This window comes from Acartia tonsa, chromosome 2 (genome assembly GCF_053477335.1).
Source record: "Acartia tonsa isolate MP-2025a chromosome 2, ASM5347733v1, whole genome shotgun sequence".
NCBI classification, from domain to species: Eukaryota; Metazoa; Arthropoda; class Copepoda; order Calanoida; family Acartiidae; genus Acartia; species Acartia tonsa.
The window spans coordinates 52,712,423-52,729,286 of record NC_137261.1 but is presented as its reverse complement, the minus strand read 5'-3'; the positions used below and the strand labels follow the sequence as shown (position 1 = coordinate 52,729,286).

Below are 16,864 nucleotides of genomic sequence, written 5' to 3'. Positions count from 1 at the left end.
CCTAAACCTGACATACGGACGGACAGCCATAGTAGTTATGGAGAAGATTCAGCCAAAGTAAGATGAAGAGTAGCTGCAAATAAATGTGTCTTATTTTGTAAATTTCCGTTAAAATTAAACATTGTCTTTAACTTTGAAATAAAAAAAAATTCACAGGGATCTAAAGGGATAAGATTATGGCTGACTAATTGATGTACATCCCCAATGTTGATACACAAAATAACCCCTTATGTAGGTGCTTGAAACGTATGAACACTCAATTTAATAAACCAACCATACAAAATTCATTAAGAGTACCTAAAGTTTTAAAGCCAACGAATAAGAAAATGTTATTATAAAACTTTGGGGAAATCCATGTTTCAATTCTTTTTATTTATGTCTTTAGTAGCATGACTGACAGGGACAAATAGAATAAATAAATGCTAATTTATGAGAGGAATCTAAACAGATGCACCAAGTGTACATTGAAAACAACAAAAAAATATCACATTTCATTTTTCTGGTAATGTTTGTTGTACCTCCTCGCTGTTCTGCAATAGTCTAGCGTCCATATATTTCATTGGTAACAACCTTTCTTGTTTTTTTGTTTATATGAATAAATAATAAGGCTTACAAAATGATTGAATGTGAAGCTTAGGATACAATTAACAGCAATATTTGCTAAAGGTTTGTCCCTGAAAGTTTGAACTTGATATGGCAATTATAACCTGCCTAAATTAACTACTGACGGACGGACGTACTAACTCTAATTATAGAAAAACAATTTTTTTTTGCTGTTTTAAAAGAACACTTATTTTAAAGTATTTAGAACATTTGGCAATAGACATAATAGGTTTAGATCTACAATTTCAGAATTATACCAATAAGGAAAATAGTATAGGAAGTTTTCGACCAAATCATTAATTTTGAAGGTATTATTACTCAATGTAACACATATGTCAATTATAAAAATTATCTTCTTCTGCCACAAAATTCTTTTTAATATGTGTTTCTGAATAACCATCTAGAGCAATAAATCTATTGTTTTTTAGCAAACGGAAACTTGTATAATGGGTATATTAGCCATAAACTCAGAGACTTAAAGGGATAAGCTATATAAAATTCTAAAAAATCCCTAAAGTTATTACACCTACAAATAAAAAAAACGTTATTATAAAACTTTGGGGACTAGAGTAATAAACAGCCTAATGTCTCCTCCCTGTAGGATGAAGAATGAAGAAAATCCTTCCTCTGTGGAACTGTTTAAAAAATGTACTGCCTTTCAATGAAATAGGTCACTTTGACATCCCATTCGATTAAAAACTGCAGCATTTTTTATTTACTTTTTTATTCGGGAAATATTTAGGTATTAATTAAAACTTTCAACAACAAGGCAGTATCAAAAGGCTACTTTTTCTAATAAAATGAAATATACTTTTTCAGATTACAACAGGGAGGGATTAGTCAATGCCGAAAAAATGTCCCATCTTATCATAAGAAAGTACCAACTGTATAAAGACAAATTAGACAATTTTTTGGGGGGGAGAATTTACATTCCATTGTCTCCTCCCTGAATCCTAGTAATTTATATACATGCAATAATAAGCAATAAGCAAAAAACCCGACAAATTTTAAGTTTTCCTTATTTAAAGTAAGGAGGGCTAATTTGTAGCTACTCTATATTTCAATATTTGTGTGGTTTTTTTGAGATTTACTTTAATGAATGTTAGGTTAGGTTAGGGTGTGTTTAGTTAAGGTTAGGTTTGCCCGCAGTGTTAGGAGGTTTGGATTAAGGAATGCAGGGACTTACTCCCCCCCCCCCCTCCCTCTTTCTCCGGGAGTTGGTGATGTCATGTGTGAAAGAATTTTTTTAATTGGTTAAAAAACAAAAATTTAAAAAAAAAAATTTAGGGGGGTGAGGTCGCCCCCCCTCTCCCCCCTCAACCCCACTCGATACCTCCCCACCCTGGGTTTAGTGAAAGAATTTTTAAAATCCGTTCATAAATAAAGAAGTTAGGTTTTGCTAACTGGTTTTTCACCAGTTGAATTTTCATTTGGATTTAAATGTTAAGTTTTGTGATTTTAAACCTACTAAATTTATATTTCTCTTTTTAAAAAAATTTTATTACCTCTATTATCAGACGTATAATCAATAACAATGCTTTCATGCATTCAAAGTGGAGATTTTTTTCAATATTGGCTGAATTTTCTAAGCCAATTTCTGTGAAAAATTGAGAAAAATGAAAGGAATTCTTAGTGTAGTTTTACTTAATAGACTTACTGTAATACACTATGATTTCCTGATTTTTTCAGCCACCTGGCTTTTTAAGCCGGCTTAAGGAAAACAAAGTGTATAATTTGTACAATTCATACTTTTATTATGTATGTTAACTAATTCAATAGAAATAATTTAAATATAGGATTGACTAACAAGGGTCAATTTTTGTAAAATATATTGTATATTTTTAAATCTATTCTCGAGTATTACAAAAAGTAAAAATACATTTGAATTTTTTTTGAAAAGAGAAATTGCCATAGGTCAATTTTTAAAATTGTAAAAATTTAATTTCCCTAAGGCTTTCAGGCGAATGACAAGTGGCTGCCGAGCCCTGAGGTGGATTCTTAAAAAAAATTGCCCCACTATTCGCTTAGTGGGGCAAAATTGTTTTCGTGAAAAATCCACTAAAATCACATCAAAAATCTACAAAAATTAAACAAAATCATAGAAGGGTTATTAACATATGATTTTATTTAATTTTTGTAGATTTTTAATGTGATTTTGGTGGATTTTTCACGAAAACAATTTTGCCACACTAAGCGATTAGTGGGGCAAAAAGAATCCACCTCTGGTTTATTTTCTAAAATGAAAAAGCAATATTTCTGAAATATATCTGCCTATACAAATAATTATGTTACTAAGATTATAATTATTCTTGTTTTATTATGAATAGATGTAAAAAAAAACAGAATTGTTATTAATATTTTATATATGAAAAATTACAATTTTGATGAAGAATTATTGAGAATTTAAATCTAGCATGATTTTATTTAAAATATTTCTTTCTCTAGAATTTGAAATAGTACGTACAATAAGATACTCCTGTTAAAATTAACCTCAAAAAACATCAGAACAAAAATGAGTTATCCACAAATCAAAATAAAATGGATTTAAATAGAACAGCAGAGTGTATTGTAGCAAATAATATGAAAAACTTCAGCAAATTTGATGCCGTAAAAACAACTACAATTGGGCTACAACTTAAAGATTCAACCAATTAAAATTCACTAAAGGTCCAAAAGATATTAAGCCAACGAAAAAAAAAACGTTGTTAAAAAACTAGTCTACAAAACATCCCAATGTCCCCTCATTCGTTGATATGTACCTGAATCTTGTTCTTCGGCTGAGTATGCGCTGTATCTGGTGCCGCTGGCTGCGCTGTCTGGCCGACTATGCTGGCTCGACTGCCGTTTCTTTGTCAGCTTGTTGCTGCCCTTTCTCTCTCGGGAGGTCCCGTCCACGTTTTTAATCTGATCAATCTCAATGGATTCTAGAATAATGGATATATTATTACTTGGATGTTACACAAGATTTTTATTTTTTCTAATAAAGTGAAACTCGCAGCGGGCTAAAATAACGATACCTCCCATTCATCCGATTTTAAATTTGTATTTGAATTGATCTAGTGTAGAATAGTTATTTATCGCATTGAATTATAAACAGTTTTCCGTGGGTATAAAAAAGTACAATTATAAGATTAAAACCAGTTTTTTTAGCCTGGAGATGTTGAATTAATAAAAATACGAAATTATAAAATTATTAATAAATAAATTATTATTTATTTGTGCTGTTCTTCAGAATTTTTACAGCATTCGTTTTCAAAGAGCCTCTTTCATATAATTGAACTTATTGATTTATTTTTTCTTCTATTAAAAATATAATAATAGTCTTTATAAACAAGTAAGAGGATGTTTGTCTGTGTATTTGATTCTTTCAACAAGGTACAGTTCCATTATGCCAACAATACTCATCTGAACTAACAAAAAATGTATCGGCCAACAAAAGCTTCAGCTGCACTAATTAAAAATTGTTCACTAATCCGGCCGCAGACGAGCCAACTTTTTAAAACCGAATCTTTTCTATAATTAGGGTCGTTGCGTTCGTAAGTCCGACGGTCAGTCAGTCCGTCCGTCCGTAACGGTTAGCTCTTTTCGTTAATTTAAGCATGTTAAAATTGTCCTATCGATTCCAAACTTTGCATGATGATTCCTGTAGTAGTTTGGTACAATTCAGAAAGCGTAACTACTCTATAATCAAACAACAAAGTACAGTGTCATAAGCAAAGCATCTCTATAGTCAAGTCGTAAAAATGTAAGTATGTCCTTAAACATTATCCTGTATTTGAGTAGTTTTTCAACTTAATTACCTACAAGTTTGTCTCGGCTTTTATACATTTATATTCTGATTATTCAGTTTTGACACTCTACAAGTGTTAATGTCCTACCGTTTCAGCGCTTCGCTTTTATGGATGTTGGATGTTATAGATTCTGATTTAAATTTAGATATAGATTTTATCTATATTTTTTTCAATTATAACTATAATGCATTATCTTTATCAACTTTCTGCTTTTGTTAATTTCCAATGCTAGGCTACTTATGGATATAATTTTCATTGTTTTTATTTCTTTATTTCAGTTTTCTACAGTGAATAATATTATAAATGTATGTTCTGGAGAGAAGTAATTATATTTTACTTCGACAGAATTATTGATTTTAGCTCATATTTAAAGTAGAGATTACTAGAAATCTATCAAAGTTTTGGTCGACTGCACACATATAACATTTCAACGAACAAGGATGACAACATCCATAAAAGTGGAGGTCAACAAATCAGACAGACAAACAAACATTACCAATTATTCTAAAAGAAGGTTTCCTAATTTTTATGATTTTTAAAAAATAACTAGTTGGAAACTTTTGCCAGTAGTTGTAGATGTAAAATGATCCATAGCATTTAAATATGCAATGGGTTTTTATTGTAGACCTCTTATTTTTGAAGTAATTTAAGTTTTTTTAATTAAGTTGGTTTTGGCAACAAAAAAAAGAAGAAAATTGCCATTATAACAAAAAATAGTACGATCTTTAATTTGACACCTTACTTTTTAAATTCTATTAAGTAACTATTGAAAAATCTATTTTGTTGAACCCCGGTGAATCAAAACTTTGAACTTCGGAAGCTCGTCACGAATGGGTTAAAAAGAAATCACAAAAGTTAGGACACGTTCTTTTGTATGTTTCGTTTGTACGTACATGATATTTTTATATTTCGCCACTTATGGATGCTATCATCCTTGTTTATATAAATACGTCATAGAAAATCAATAAAGTATTAGTGGTTAATTATTTGTATCCAGAGAGGGATGGGACAATGTAATTTTGATTATACTACCCTCCCAATGTTTGTAAAAACGTTTTGTCATTTGTTATAAGCGAAGCTTTTCTATAATTAGGGTCGGTCTGTCCGTCCATCCGTCCGTCCGTCCGTCACAAACGGATAGCTTTTTTCGTTAATTTAAACAGGTTAGAATTGTCCTATCGATTCCAAACTTTGCATGATGATTTCTGTAGTAGTTAGGTACAATTTAGAAAGCGTAGCAACTCTATAATCATTACAAAAATGTCCGTACGTTCATTTTAAACATGTTGATTTTTTTACTTTTTTAACAACACATTTTTATGTGATCTAATCATCCGATTGATCTGATTTTTGATATGTCGATTCCTGGGACAACAAAGTATAATGTTATAAGTGAAGCAACTCTATAATCAAGTCCTAAGAATGTAAGTATGTCCATAAACATTGTCCTGTATCAAGCAGTTTTTCAACAAATTTACTCACAATTTTGCTTCGACTTTTATACATTTATATTCTGATTATTCAGTTCTGACACTATATAAGTGTTCATGTCCGTTTGTCCTACCGTTCAGCGCTTCGCTTTTATGGATGTTGTCATCCTTGTTTTACTACAAACTATGGGGTTAATATCAAATGTGGATAGTAAGGGTGTTCAAAGGTTTAAACCGATAATTTCAATCAATATAATTTGGGGTTACATTAATTTATCGTTCATTGTCTCATCCCTTAAGATTTAATGTTTAATGCTATCATCCTTGTTTATATAAATACGTCATAAAAAATCAATAAAGTATTAGTGGTTAATTATTTGTATCCAGAGAGGGATGGGACAATGTAATTTTGATTATACTACCCTCCCAATGGTTGTAAAAACGTTCTGTCATTTGTTAGACAACAAACTGTGGGGTTAATATCAAATGTGGATGATAAAAGTGTCCAAAGGTTTAAACCGATAATTGCAATCAATACAATTTGGAGTTACATTAATTTATCGTTCATTGTCTTATCCCTTAAGATTTAATTATGCAATTGTGTGTGTTACTTAGAATCTCAAAACAATATGACCTACCAAAAGTGTCTTTATGACCAGATTTTTCTGATGTTTTTACTGTTTTCACAATTTGATGCCCGCTTTCACTTCTAAAACAAACAAAAAAAAACATATAAATAGGTAGGTACACCTACATTTTGAAAGATAACCTTTTTCTCGTATTCATTCGAATCCGGTAGATAGGAACCGGTTCTCATCAATACGAAAAAACTATGTCTAGCATCATATTATATCCAGCTTTCTACGAATATAGAAATGTACAATCATATAAGATTAAAACCAGTTTTTTTAGCCGGTGCCTTCGGCACCTCTGGGCTAAAAAACTAATTTTAATCTCATAATTGTACTTTTTATATCCGCGGAAAGCCGTTTATAATTCGATGCAAGAAATAACTATTAATTAGTTTAAAACTAGCAAAGTATGCCTGTAAAAAAGTTAAAATTGATTTTATTGTTTAATAGCATGAAAATAAAAAAAATAGGCCCTTAAAAAGCTAATGCATATTCTACAATCATTTGAATACTCCTTTTTCAATAGTAACAGAATGTATGTATGTCTGTTGTGGGTTTCTCGATCTTGCTAACTGGCATTATAGTGACGATTTTTATGGGTCATAGGGATGTTTTTTTTTTACTATTTTGAAGGAGGGTGTCTTCCCTTTTATACATGAATGGCATAATCCTATTCTTTTAAAAAGATTCAAAATGCATGGACATATATCTTTTTAACTCTTATTTTATACATCTTAATTGGAACTGATGATCTATTTTTATAGAGAAACATATGTATTCCGCCAATAAATAGTTAAAAAATTAAATGTGTTTATACATATAATAATCTATAATACAAAGTAGCTTGATGTCTGTCCGTCTGTCCGTCTGACCGTCTGTCCGTCTGTCCGTCTGTCTGTCCGTCTGAAGCTTAAGATCTCAGTAACTGCTGAACCGATTGGGCTCTACTCTTCAGGGATTATACCTATTGGTCCTGTGATGGTTTTAAGCTATTTTCCTGGGGGGTGGGACACCCCCAACCCCCCCAAAAACTAAAAAAACCACCCCCCTCAAAAAATTTTTTACATTTTTTTTTGTAAAATCTCAGTAACTGCTGAACAAATTAAGCTCTACTCTTCTGGGAATATACCTACTGGTCCTCTGGTGGTTTTAGGCTATTTTCTAGGAGGGTGGGACACCCAACACCCCTACAAATAAAAAAATCCCTATTTCCAATTTTTTTATTTTTGTAAACAAAAACCAGTAATTGGGTTGGGGGAACCCCACTGCACCATGGGGCGAAGCCCCCATGAACCTCCCCCCCCAAGGAAAAAAAAAATTTCACAAAATTTTTTTTTGGGCTTTTTGTAACTTTTAAAAATTGACATCTTTATAAAAGTTGTTGCAATTATAGCTGGTATTAAATAAAATTTACAGAGGAGAGTTTTCAATTTTTGTGTATATGTGGTCCAATCAGTGGGACTATCAGAGCTTGCGCCGCATACAGGGTACTCGCTTATGCTCACCCCGTACGAGATATACGGTGAACAACCTGGGTTTAATTTTTATTAATTGAAATTTTTGTGCATAAGGCGCACAACCTGGGTTTAATTTTACCAAAGAGTAATTCGGCAAAGAATAACTTTTTTGAAAATATAACTATAAAATTATTCTGGAGGGTTGACTTTCCATTACCTCATGGGCGAAGCCCCTAGAGGCTAGGGGCGAAGCCACTAGTATTATATAAAGTAGTAAGGTTTTTTGTTTTGTTTGAAGCTTAAGATTTCAAAAACTACTAAACTGGTTGAATTCTTCTTTTAAAGGAAGCTTTACATAGGTCCTGGGATGGTTTATGCGATTCATTTTTAAAATTAAGCCCCTAGATGGTTTAATATTTTTAACCTGGTTTTTGTTAAACTTATATTGATTTTAACTAGTATAAAGCTTGTTGTTTTCTTAAGAATTTTTGCAAATGTGGTTATTATTTTATAGAATTGAGAAGGCTTGAATAAAGCGAAATATATTTTCTACAAAGAAGTGTTTCTAACTGTGTATATAGTTAGCTCTAGCCGCGCGTTTTTTTTAGATGGTTTAGCCTATTTTTTCTGCCTCCTTTTTACACTAAAAAGTACCTAGATGCTAGCGCCGAAGCCGTTGGTTGAATTTATAATGTATCACAAAAATATTAAATTAATATTAAACCTGTAAATTTCTTCAAAAGAATCCACAGCCTTTCTAAACTCTTCAGATTCTTCAATTGAATGTGCACGTCCCTAAAATGCATTTATCTTAAATAGATAAACATTACAACCCCCAAAAACTAATTGGTAGAAATTTTACTTTTTTTTACCAGAGACCATAGAGATTTTAAACTATATATTTATTAAAAGTGTTTTAATAATTATTTCACCTTATAGTTTTTAAACTTACAAGCATTCTCTGTCTACTGGGCGTCTGTCATATTAATAATATCTACCTTTCTCTCATCTCTCGCATCGGATGCTTGTAGTTGGATAGAAAACACTAACGCCCACTGGTGCTTATTATGTTAAGTAACATCCAACAGACAACCAACCCTTTTATTGCACGACCTTTGTCTGAGAAGTCCTAACTGTGCATGGTCTTGAGTTGCGCCTGTTTATGTGCCATAAGGCATTCCCCCATACTCTAACTATTGATATCGCGCATATCAGACATAGCTGCAGTAAAAAAACACTTTAATGTCTTTGATCATAACGCGTGTCGTGTCCAGATTCCAAACCCCATTCCACGACGACGAGCGGATCCGATGCGTGTTGAGCCACCTGTCGCGGGTTGTAAATAATCTACCTTAGAATCTTTATCAGATACAAAGAACTCATCATCTGACAAACTATCTGTTGAAATTCTAGCAGATGCCTCCGTTATTCTGCTGATGGGCTCAGGACGAGGGATACCTAGACAAGGATGAATCCCAATAATGATAAACAAAATTACCCCTACTGTAAATTAAAGTTATTAGGTAAAAAGTTTGAACACTGTTAGTTTGTACTGCCAAATCAAGATTTACTATGGTTTTTTATCCAACGGATAAGAAAGCGTATCTATTAAACTTTGGGGACCCGCATGATTTAAATTCACCTCCCTCTCTGAAGATGGTGTTTTAAAAACTAACCTTTAGGTGAGGGAACAACCACTCTTGGTTTATTAGGTCCACTTCTGAAACCCTGGCTTTTCTTATTCTCATTCGAATCCTCTGATTCCTGAGTATATCATAGGTTAATCAATGGTCCGTTTTTGTACAGCTTACAGTTTGATCATTTTAAAAAAAGGTTTATGAATCAAAATATACAAAAAAGTAACTAATTCCAATATTAGAGGTCATTTTTCTTTGTACTTTTTAAACAATAAAGGTACTAAGAAAGAGAGGTAATGTCTGATTGAGACAATAGGAGAATCGCATCGGTACATACATTTAATTTCATTGTTTGAAATTGTGTACACATATAGATAAAAGTCAGCTGTAAAGAGTATATTTTCTTAGTAGAAAGCTTTGCGGAATTAGAATTAATTGCCCAAAAATTTCGTTTTCTATTTGAAAGCTTCAAACAAAGGTGGGTTCTTAAAAAATGTTAGGATGGCTACTCGCTGGTATGGCAAAATTATTTTTGAGAAAAATCCTCAAAAATCGAGAGAAAAAAAATTTACAAAATTAAATAAAAACTTAAAAGGGTTATTAACATATGATTTTGTTTAATTTTTGTAGATTTTTAATGTGCTTTTGGATGATTTTTGACAAAAATAATTTTGCCTCACTATCGAGTAGCGAGTCTATCATTTTTTAAGAATCCACATCAGCTTGAGTCGAAAGTAAACAATACTTTTGTCTGCTACAAATGTTTTTTCTTAGATTTGACGAAAAAAGGGTTCAGAATATGCTTCTTTTCTTATATTTCTATTTTTTAAACATGCGTACATTCTTGGTCTACTGGTTTCTCTATGAGTCTATTCTAACTTTAAGTTTGATGACATTAAAAGAAAAAACTTATTGAAAAAAATATAAGCAAAGGGCGAAGCCTTCAAATAATGCTAAATGTTCTTCTAAAGATACGCAAATATAGGACAAATGAATTTGTAAATGTATCATATTAAACTTTGGTATTCAATGATTTTAGTGGTAAAACCTAGGTCCTACAAGTTTAAAAGGGATCCAGGATACTTTTGTTTAATCTATTTTGGGCAAAGTAGACAAATCCATAGTGATCTATTCATGGTTACCCGGGCAGAACAGATTAGGATGTTAATTGCTATAGTAATTTTTATTGTTTTTTTATTTTATAACTTTGTTTAAATTCTAATAAATAAGTTTGACTTAATTTTGTATTGCCAAACATACATACACCCTACTACTTTTGAAATAGATGTATTAAAACCTGCAACTGTTTACGCTGTAGACGTTTGCTTCTCTCAATTTCTTGTAGAGTTGGTTCAGCTTTATCTCCTCCATCTTCGCTCACTGAAATCTGTTTCTCCTTGTTTTTCCCCTTGGATTTTGGAGATTCAATATCTGTCTCTCCGCCCTTTTTCTTATTCTAAATTAGAGAAATCGATATATTTTTACTTGGATGTTGCACCAGATTTTCATGTACTCTAATAAGTGATACTCGTAGCTGGCTAAAATAAAGATGCCCCCCATATACCCTCTTTACCCCAACTCCTCCCCTTCTACTGGATGAACTATCTGACCAATAAATGAGGTTTCTTTTAGCAACCTAAATTGACGAAAAACTTTCCCCTGTCACATATCAACGTATGATTATTCTATATCCATTGTTTGAAATATCAGATCAAAATTAATTTTTAGTGACTCTATAACTCGAGAAACAAAATCTGGCCCTGATTTTGTATGCTATAAATTTTATTTTTACCAACCTTTAGCTTAGAGTCTTCTTCAGCAACAGCAGTAGATTTTTTAGATGTATCCTTCTGTTTTTCTACCTGCTTTTTGGAATCCTTGGAATCTGTGTCTCTGAAAAGAAAGTATGTATAAAAGTTATAGGATATCTTGTCTGTGTGTTTGTGTTTGTAGCAAAGTATCTCGCTCACCGCAGAACTTAACTTATATGGTTCTTATTTTCTTTTAGGTCTTATTATAATTAATTTGAAGGAGATTACATCCTCCCTTCCAAGATAAAACGCTTATAGAATTAAATTGACTTCTCCTCTTCCTTCAAATACACAATTAAAAGACAACACATAAACTTTTAAAAAGAAATAGTTTAGAGTTATAGTTAGAGATTCCAAGTGGAGCTAGAAATAAGTTTGAAAACAAAGAGTAGGTAGTATAAAAGGGATCATGCCAATTTTCTTTCGAAAAAAAATATTTTTTACCTTAAACAAGGAAAGTTTATAATAAAAAAATAATTAACTTACTTTTTCTTGTCATGTTTCACATCTGTTGCACTATCCTTCTTGTCTTTCTTATCTCCTTTGGAGAAAAACTCTTTCAATTCTTCCTGCCACTGCTTGATAAAACTTTTCTTTTTCTCTGTCTCCGGTTTCTTCTGACTTTCTAGGTAAGGTGAGATTATGGAGTCTTCTAGTTCAATTGTGGTATTAGTGTCTTCATCAGCAGCTGTTGGTTTCACTGCACTGTCTGGTGCAGAATCTTTGATATTTGAATCTTTATTAACTTCTAAACTATCAGTTGCATCTTTCTGATTAGTTTCCACAACTATTGGAATATGAACATAACCTTCTTCATCAATATTTTTATCTAAGTTACTTTTTTCTTCAACTACTTTGTTTTCTACATGATTAGTTTCTTCAATTTGATTTTCATCACATGATTCTTTTTCAATGTTAATATCAACTGTTTCTTTTTCATGATCAATATCTCCAACAAAATTAATAGTGTCAACATTGTCTGGTGTTTCATGATCAGTTTTAATTTCTTCTTTTGATGGTTCAGATTGTTCAGTAATACTTGTAATAAAAATACTATTATCATGTTTATCTTCTTCAGCTTTATTGACAACATTTGTATCTGTTTCTGCTTTAGCTGTGTCATCACTTTCACAGACAATAGGAATTTCCACAACCTTGATAGTAGTTGCTTTTTCTGATGTTTCATGATCTCCATTTACTGTTATTTCAATGGATTCTACAGTTTCTGTCTCTGATTTGTTATTCTGAAAGTAAAAGTATTCGTAAAAGGGAAGAAAATGTTTAAATTTGAATTTACAGTGGCGTGCGAACCGAAGGGGGCATTTGGGGCAATCGCCCCCCCTAGCGACCAAAACGCCCCCCCCTGCCCCCCCCTAGCAACCGCCCCCCCTGCCCCCCCTCCCCCTAAATGTTAAAAAATGCCCCATTTTGCCCCCCCCTGGTCAACAAAAATGCCCCTTTTTGCCCCCTACCCTACAAAAAGCAAAACTATCCCAGTTTCCAAAAAAAAGATCAAGAAATACTCAAAAAAAAAAAAAATTTGGCGCTTCGCGCCAAACCGACAGTTACTATTCATTTAACCTTACCAAATTTTTAAATTAGTGTAGAAATTAGGTTATAATCTTTTTTCACTGAACATAACAAACCAGGTTGTAGGAAGTATTTTATTTTGTATAATATAAACTTTTTACCAACGAAATTTTGTACATCCCCAATAATGATACACAAAATTACCCCTTATATAGATTACAATTAGTGGATGAAATGTATGGAAACTCTACTTAATTAACCAACCAATCAAAATTCCATTAAAGTCCACAAAGTTGTTGAGCCAACGAATAAGAAAATTGTATATGAAATATTGGGGACTAGTGTAATAAATAGCCCAAAAACCCCTCCCTCCCTGCATATTTGAAGAAAAAAATTTGCGCTTTGCGCCCTTCCAAATGGTTTCTGCTATGAAATATTGGGGACTAGTGTAATAAATAGCCCAAAAACCCCTCCCTCCCTGCATATTTGAAGAAAAAAATTTGCGCTTCGCGCCCTTCCAAATGGTTTCTGCTATGAAATATTGGGGACTAGTGTAATAAATAGCCCAAAAACCCCTCCCTCCCTGCATATTTGAAGAAAAAAATTTGGGCTTCGCGCCCTTCCAAATGGTTTCTGCTATGAAATATTGGGGACTAGTGCAGGGGCGTCCAAGCTTTTTTTTTGGGGGGGGTAAAAAATTTTAGGGGGGGGGGGTAATTCGTGTTTGGGGGGGGTAAAATGGCGCGCGAAGCGCGCCGAAATTTTTTTTTACCCCACCCAAAATTTTTACCCCGGGGGTAAAATTTGATTGGGGGGGGTAATTACCCCCCCTAAAGTCTGTTGGGGGGGGTAAATACTCCCCCAAAATCTGTTGGGGGGGGTAATTACCCCCCCCAAACTAATTTACCCCGGGGGTAAAATTTTTGGGGGGGGTAATTTAATTATGTAAAAAAAGCACCTACCTAATCTATTAAGTTAATAAGTACTATCCTATAACATAAAGTAGTAAGTAAGGTTTATTTGACTATAGCTTCAGATTTCATTACTTTTAATACTGAGTTCTCCTTTTTAGGAAAGCTTCACATAGATCCCATGATGGTTCCATACTATTATAGGTCAATCCTTTGAGTGGTTTTAGGCTATTTTTCTCCTCCCTTTTTACTCTTTAGAAAACACGAGTTCTTAGATGCTAAGGGCGCCACTACTATTCAAATATATAGTAGTATCTCATTCTTTAGAACATAAAAATACAATAATTAACTCACTAACCAATGAACCAATATGATTATACTTTAAAGTGAAGCGTCTTATAGGTCCTGGTAAGTTTTATAACTAGTTTTGAGACACTCTGACATCCTCCCAAAAGAAATCGCCTATAGAAATTCTTTTTCATTATTTAATGAAATATTTAATTTAGTTAGGTATCTATTTTATGGAATCTTCAGTGCTTTACAATTACATCATAGATCCCCGGGATGGTTTTAGCCCTTATAAAGGCCCAAGCAAATAAAACATGATCAAACTATTAAATTTTTTGTTATCATGGTTAAGAACTGTTTTAACTGGTTGGACTATATTGGGGTATAGTCCCTTTTGTGGCAACGCTCTTTAAAGGGCGTTTCTTCGTTTTTTTCACACAAGCTTCTCTCCTATTTCTAACCATGTGGGGCAATCACCTAAACCAATATAACCTATCCTAAAATAAACTATCAAAAGCCATTTTAAAAATACGACGAATTGCCCCTTAAGGGGCGTTGCCACGATGCAAATTATGTAAAAGACAATAAAAAGACAATAAAATATATTACACCTCAAGGCTCGAGTCACACTATGACTCTTTTTAGGGGGGGGGGGCGGGGATTACTCCCTCCCCCCCCAAAAAAAAATTTTCAGTAAAATTTTTTTTTTAAGAACATTCAATTTGGGGGGGGTAAATACCCCCCCAAAAAAATTTTTTTTAAAGAACATTTATTTTGGGGGGGGTAATTACCCCCCCCCAAAATGGTTTGGGGGGGGTAAATACCCCCCCCAAAATCGTTGGGGGTGCCTAAGGCACCCCCAAGGTAGGGGTAATTTTTTTTTGGGGGGGGTATTGTTCACAAAATTTTGGGGGTGCCTACGGCACCCCCAAAATCGTTTGGGGGTGCCAAATGGCCCATTACCCCCCCCCCTTGGACGCCTATGGACTAGTGTAATAAATAGCCCAAAAACCCCTCCCTCCCTGCATATTTGAAGAAAAAAATTTGCGCTTCGCGCCCTTCCATATGGTTTCTCCTATGAAATATTGGGGACTAGTGTAATAAATAGCCCAAAAACCCCTCCCTCCCTGCATATTTGAAGAAAAAAATTTGCGCTTCGCGCCCTTCCATATGGTTTCTCCTATGAAATATTGGGGACTAGTGTAATAAATAGCCCAAAAACCCCTCCCTCGCTGCATATTTGAAGAAAAAAATTTGCGCTTCGCGCCCTTCCTAATGGTTTCTGCTTTTTATCACAATGAAAGGACAAGTAATTTTTTGGATCTACTGCAGTTCACAGTAAAATACAGGAAAAAGGATTTGTGACTTTTTCTACCTAAAATATATATTTATTTCAACAGATGCTCTTTAAATCTACTTTTCTGTATTCTTATTAATGATTTTTTGTGCTTTGCTACTTAAAGATGTTGTCATCCTTGTTGTCATACAATATAGAAATATTTAATATCATTTTTTCATATTAGGTTAATTTTTGGTAAATTATTTCCAAAATGAGTGTTTTTATCTCCCCCCCCCCATTTTTTTAAAATGGGGTTATTCATCCTTCCTGCTGAGATTTTATAACATCCCCTTCCACCCATTAAAAATGTTTTGTGGTGGAGGGGGGGGGGGGGGAAGGTTAATTTATCTTCTGTACTATTTTTTCAAAGATGCTTTCTAGCTCCCTTCCCTTCGGTCATTGCAGGGTGGGGAGAAGGGATGAGGGAGAGAGATGGGGAGAGAAGGGGGGGGGGAAGAGGTGGGGGATATAAATGGGAAATAGGGATGGGGAAGAAGGGATAAGAACTAGGAGTCCCATAATCAAATAATCCCACCCCATAAAACGCCCTTTTTTAAAATTAGTCTATATAATCAAAATGCCCCCCCCTAAAGCAAAGTGCCCCCCCGGGGCACTTTGATTTAGGGGGGGGCAAAATTTTACAAAATCTTCAAAATGCCCCCCCCTAGACAAAGTGCTTCGCACGCCACTGATTTGAAAATATTTGGATAAATTTTGAACTAAATGTTTAACATTTGAAGATTAGTACACGACAGCTATATGACTAGGTAACACAAATACAAAGAGGAGAAAGATTCGATTTCCAGTGAATTTAATTGTTTAGTACATTTTTTAAAATCATAAAGCTTCCCATAAACAGGTATTAGAAATTTCAGTAAATTTAAATCTTATTTTTTATTGTTAAAATAATTTATCATTATTTGTTTTAATTTTAAACATCGAATAGTTTCCAAAGACAGACACTTTTTTACATATTTTTTCTTAATTCCAACTGAACTTACTAATACATGTTTAATGTTTATGGGATGCTGTATTTCAATTTTTTTACTTTAAGAATACTTCTAAATGTCGTAATTTCTTTCTTTTGCGAAATCTCTGATTAGTTCTTTCCCCCTTTCGGAATTGTAGTGCTTCTATCGAATATAATTGTTCTTGTTAACAAAATATTGAAGCAGTTTATAGTGCCTATTAAAAATGACGTTATACTGGCCTACCATTGGCTGATTTAAAAGTATACTAGCCTGCAATTGGCAATTTAGTCGGTGTATCGGCCTGTCATTAATAATTTTTTATAGGCACTATAAAAAGCTTCCAAAATATTACGGGAAGAAAGTCGCTCAAAAAATCAGCATGTGACGTCATAAAAAATGAAGGATTATCCATCTTTTCTTTTTTGGGTTTTTTCTTCCAACACTTCTCCTCTCATCTCCCTCAT

At 33.2% G+C, this 16,864-nt stretch overlaps 2 protein-coding genes across 6 annotated transcripts in view; both read right to left on the bottom strand.

Annotated features, from left to right (window-relative positions):
• LOC145312129 (uncharacterized) overlaps window positions 1-16,864 on the bottom strand; it is a 97,921-nt gene that overhangs the window by 33,427 nt on the left and 47,630 nt on the right. For all 5 annotated transcript variants that reach the window (XM_080151272.1, XM_080151273.1, XM_080151270.1 and 2 more), the window contains 8 exons: window positions 11,848-12,605; window positions 11,347-11,443; window positions 10,848-11,006; window positions 9,590-9,677; window positions 9,265-9,371; window positions 8,638-8,708; window positions 6,463-6,533; window positions 3,363-3,527 (listed from right to left, as the gene is read on the bottom strand). In XM_080151272.1, coding sequence (XP_080007398.1) covers window positions 3,363-3,527; window positions 6,463-6,533; window positions 8,638-8,708; window positions 9,265-9,371; window positions 9,590-9,677; window positions 10,848-11,006; window positions 11,347-11,443; window positions 11,848-12,605 — 1,516 coding nt within the window. The remainder of the gene's footprint in view (window positions 1-3,362; window positions 3,528-6,462; window positions 6,534-8,637; window positions 8,709-9,264; window positions 9,372-9,589; window positions 9,678-10,847; window positions 11,007-11,346; window positions 11,444-11,847; window positions 12,606-16,864) is intronic.
• Window positions 1-16,864, bottom strand: part of LOC145312130 (lysosomal phospholipase A and acyltransferase-like) — a 138,560-nt gene that overhangs the window by 118,569 nt on the left and 3,127 nt on the right. The window lies entirely within an intron of this gene.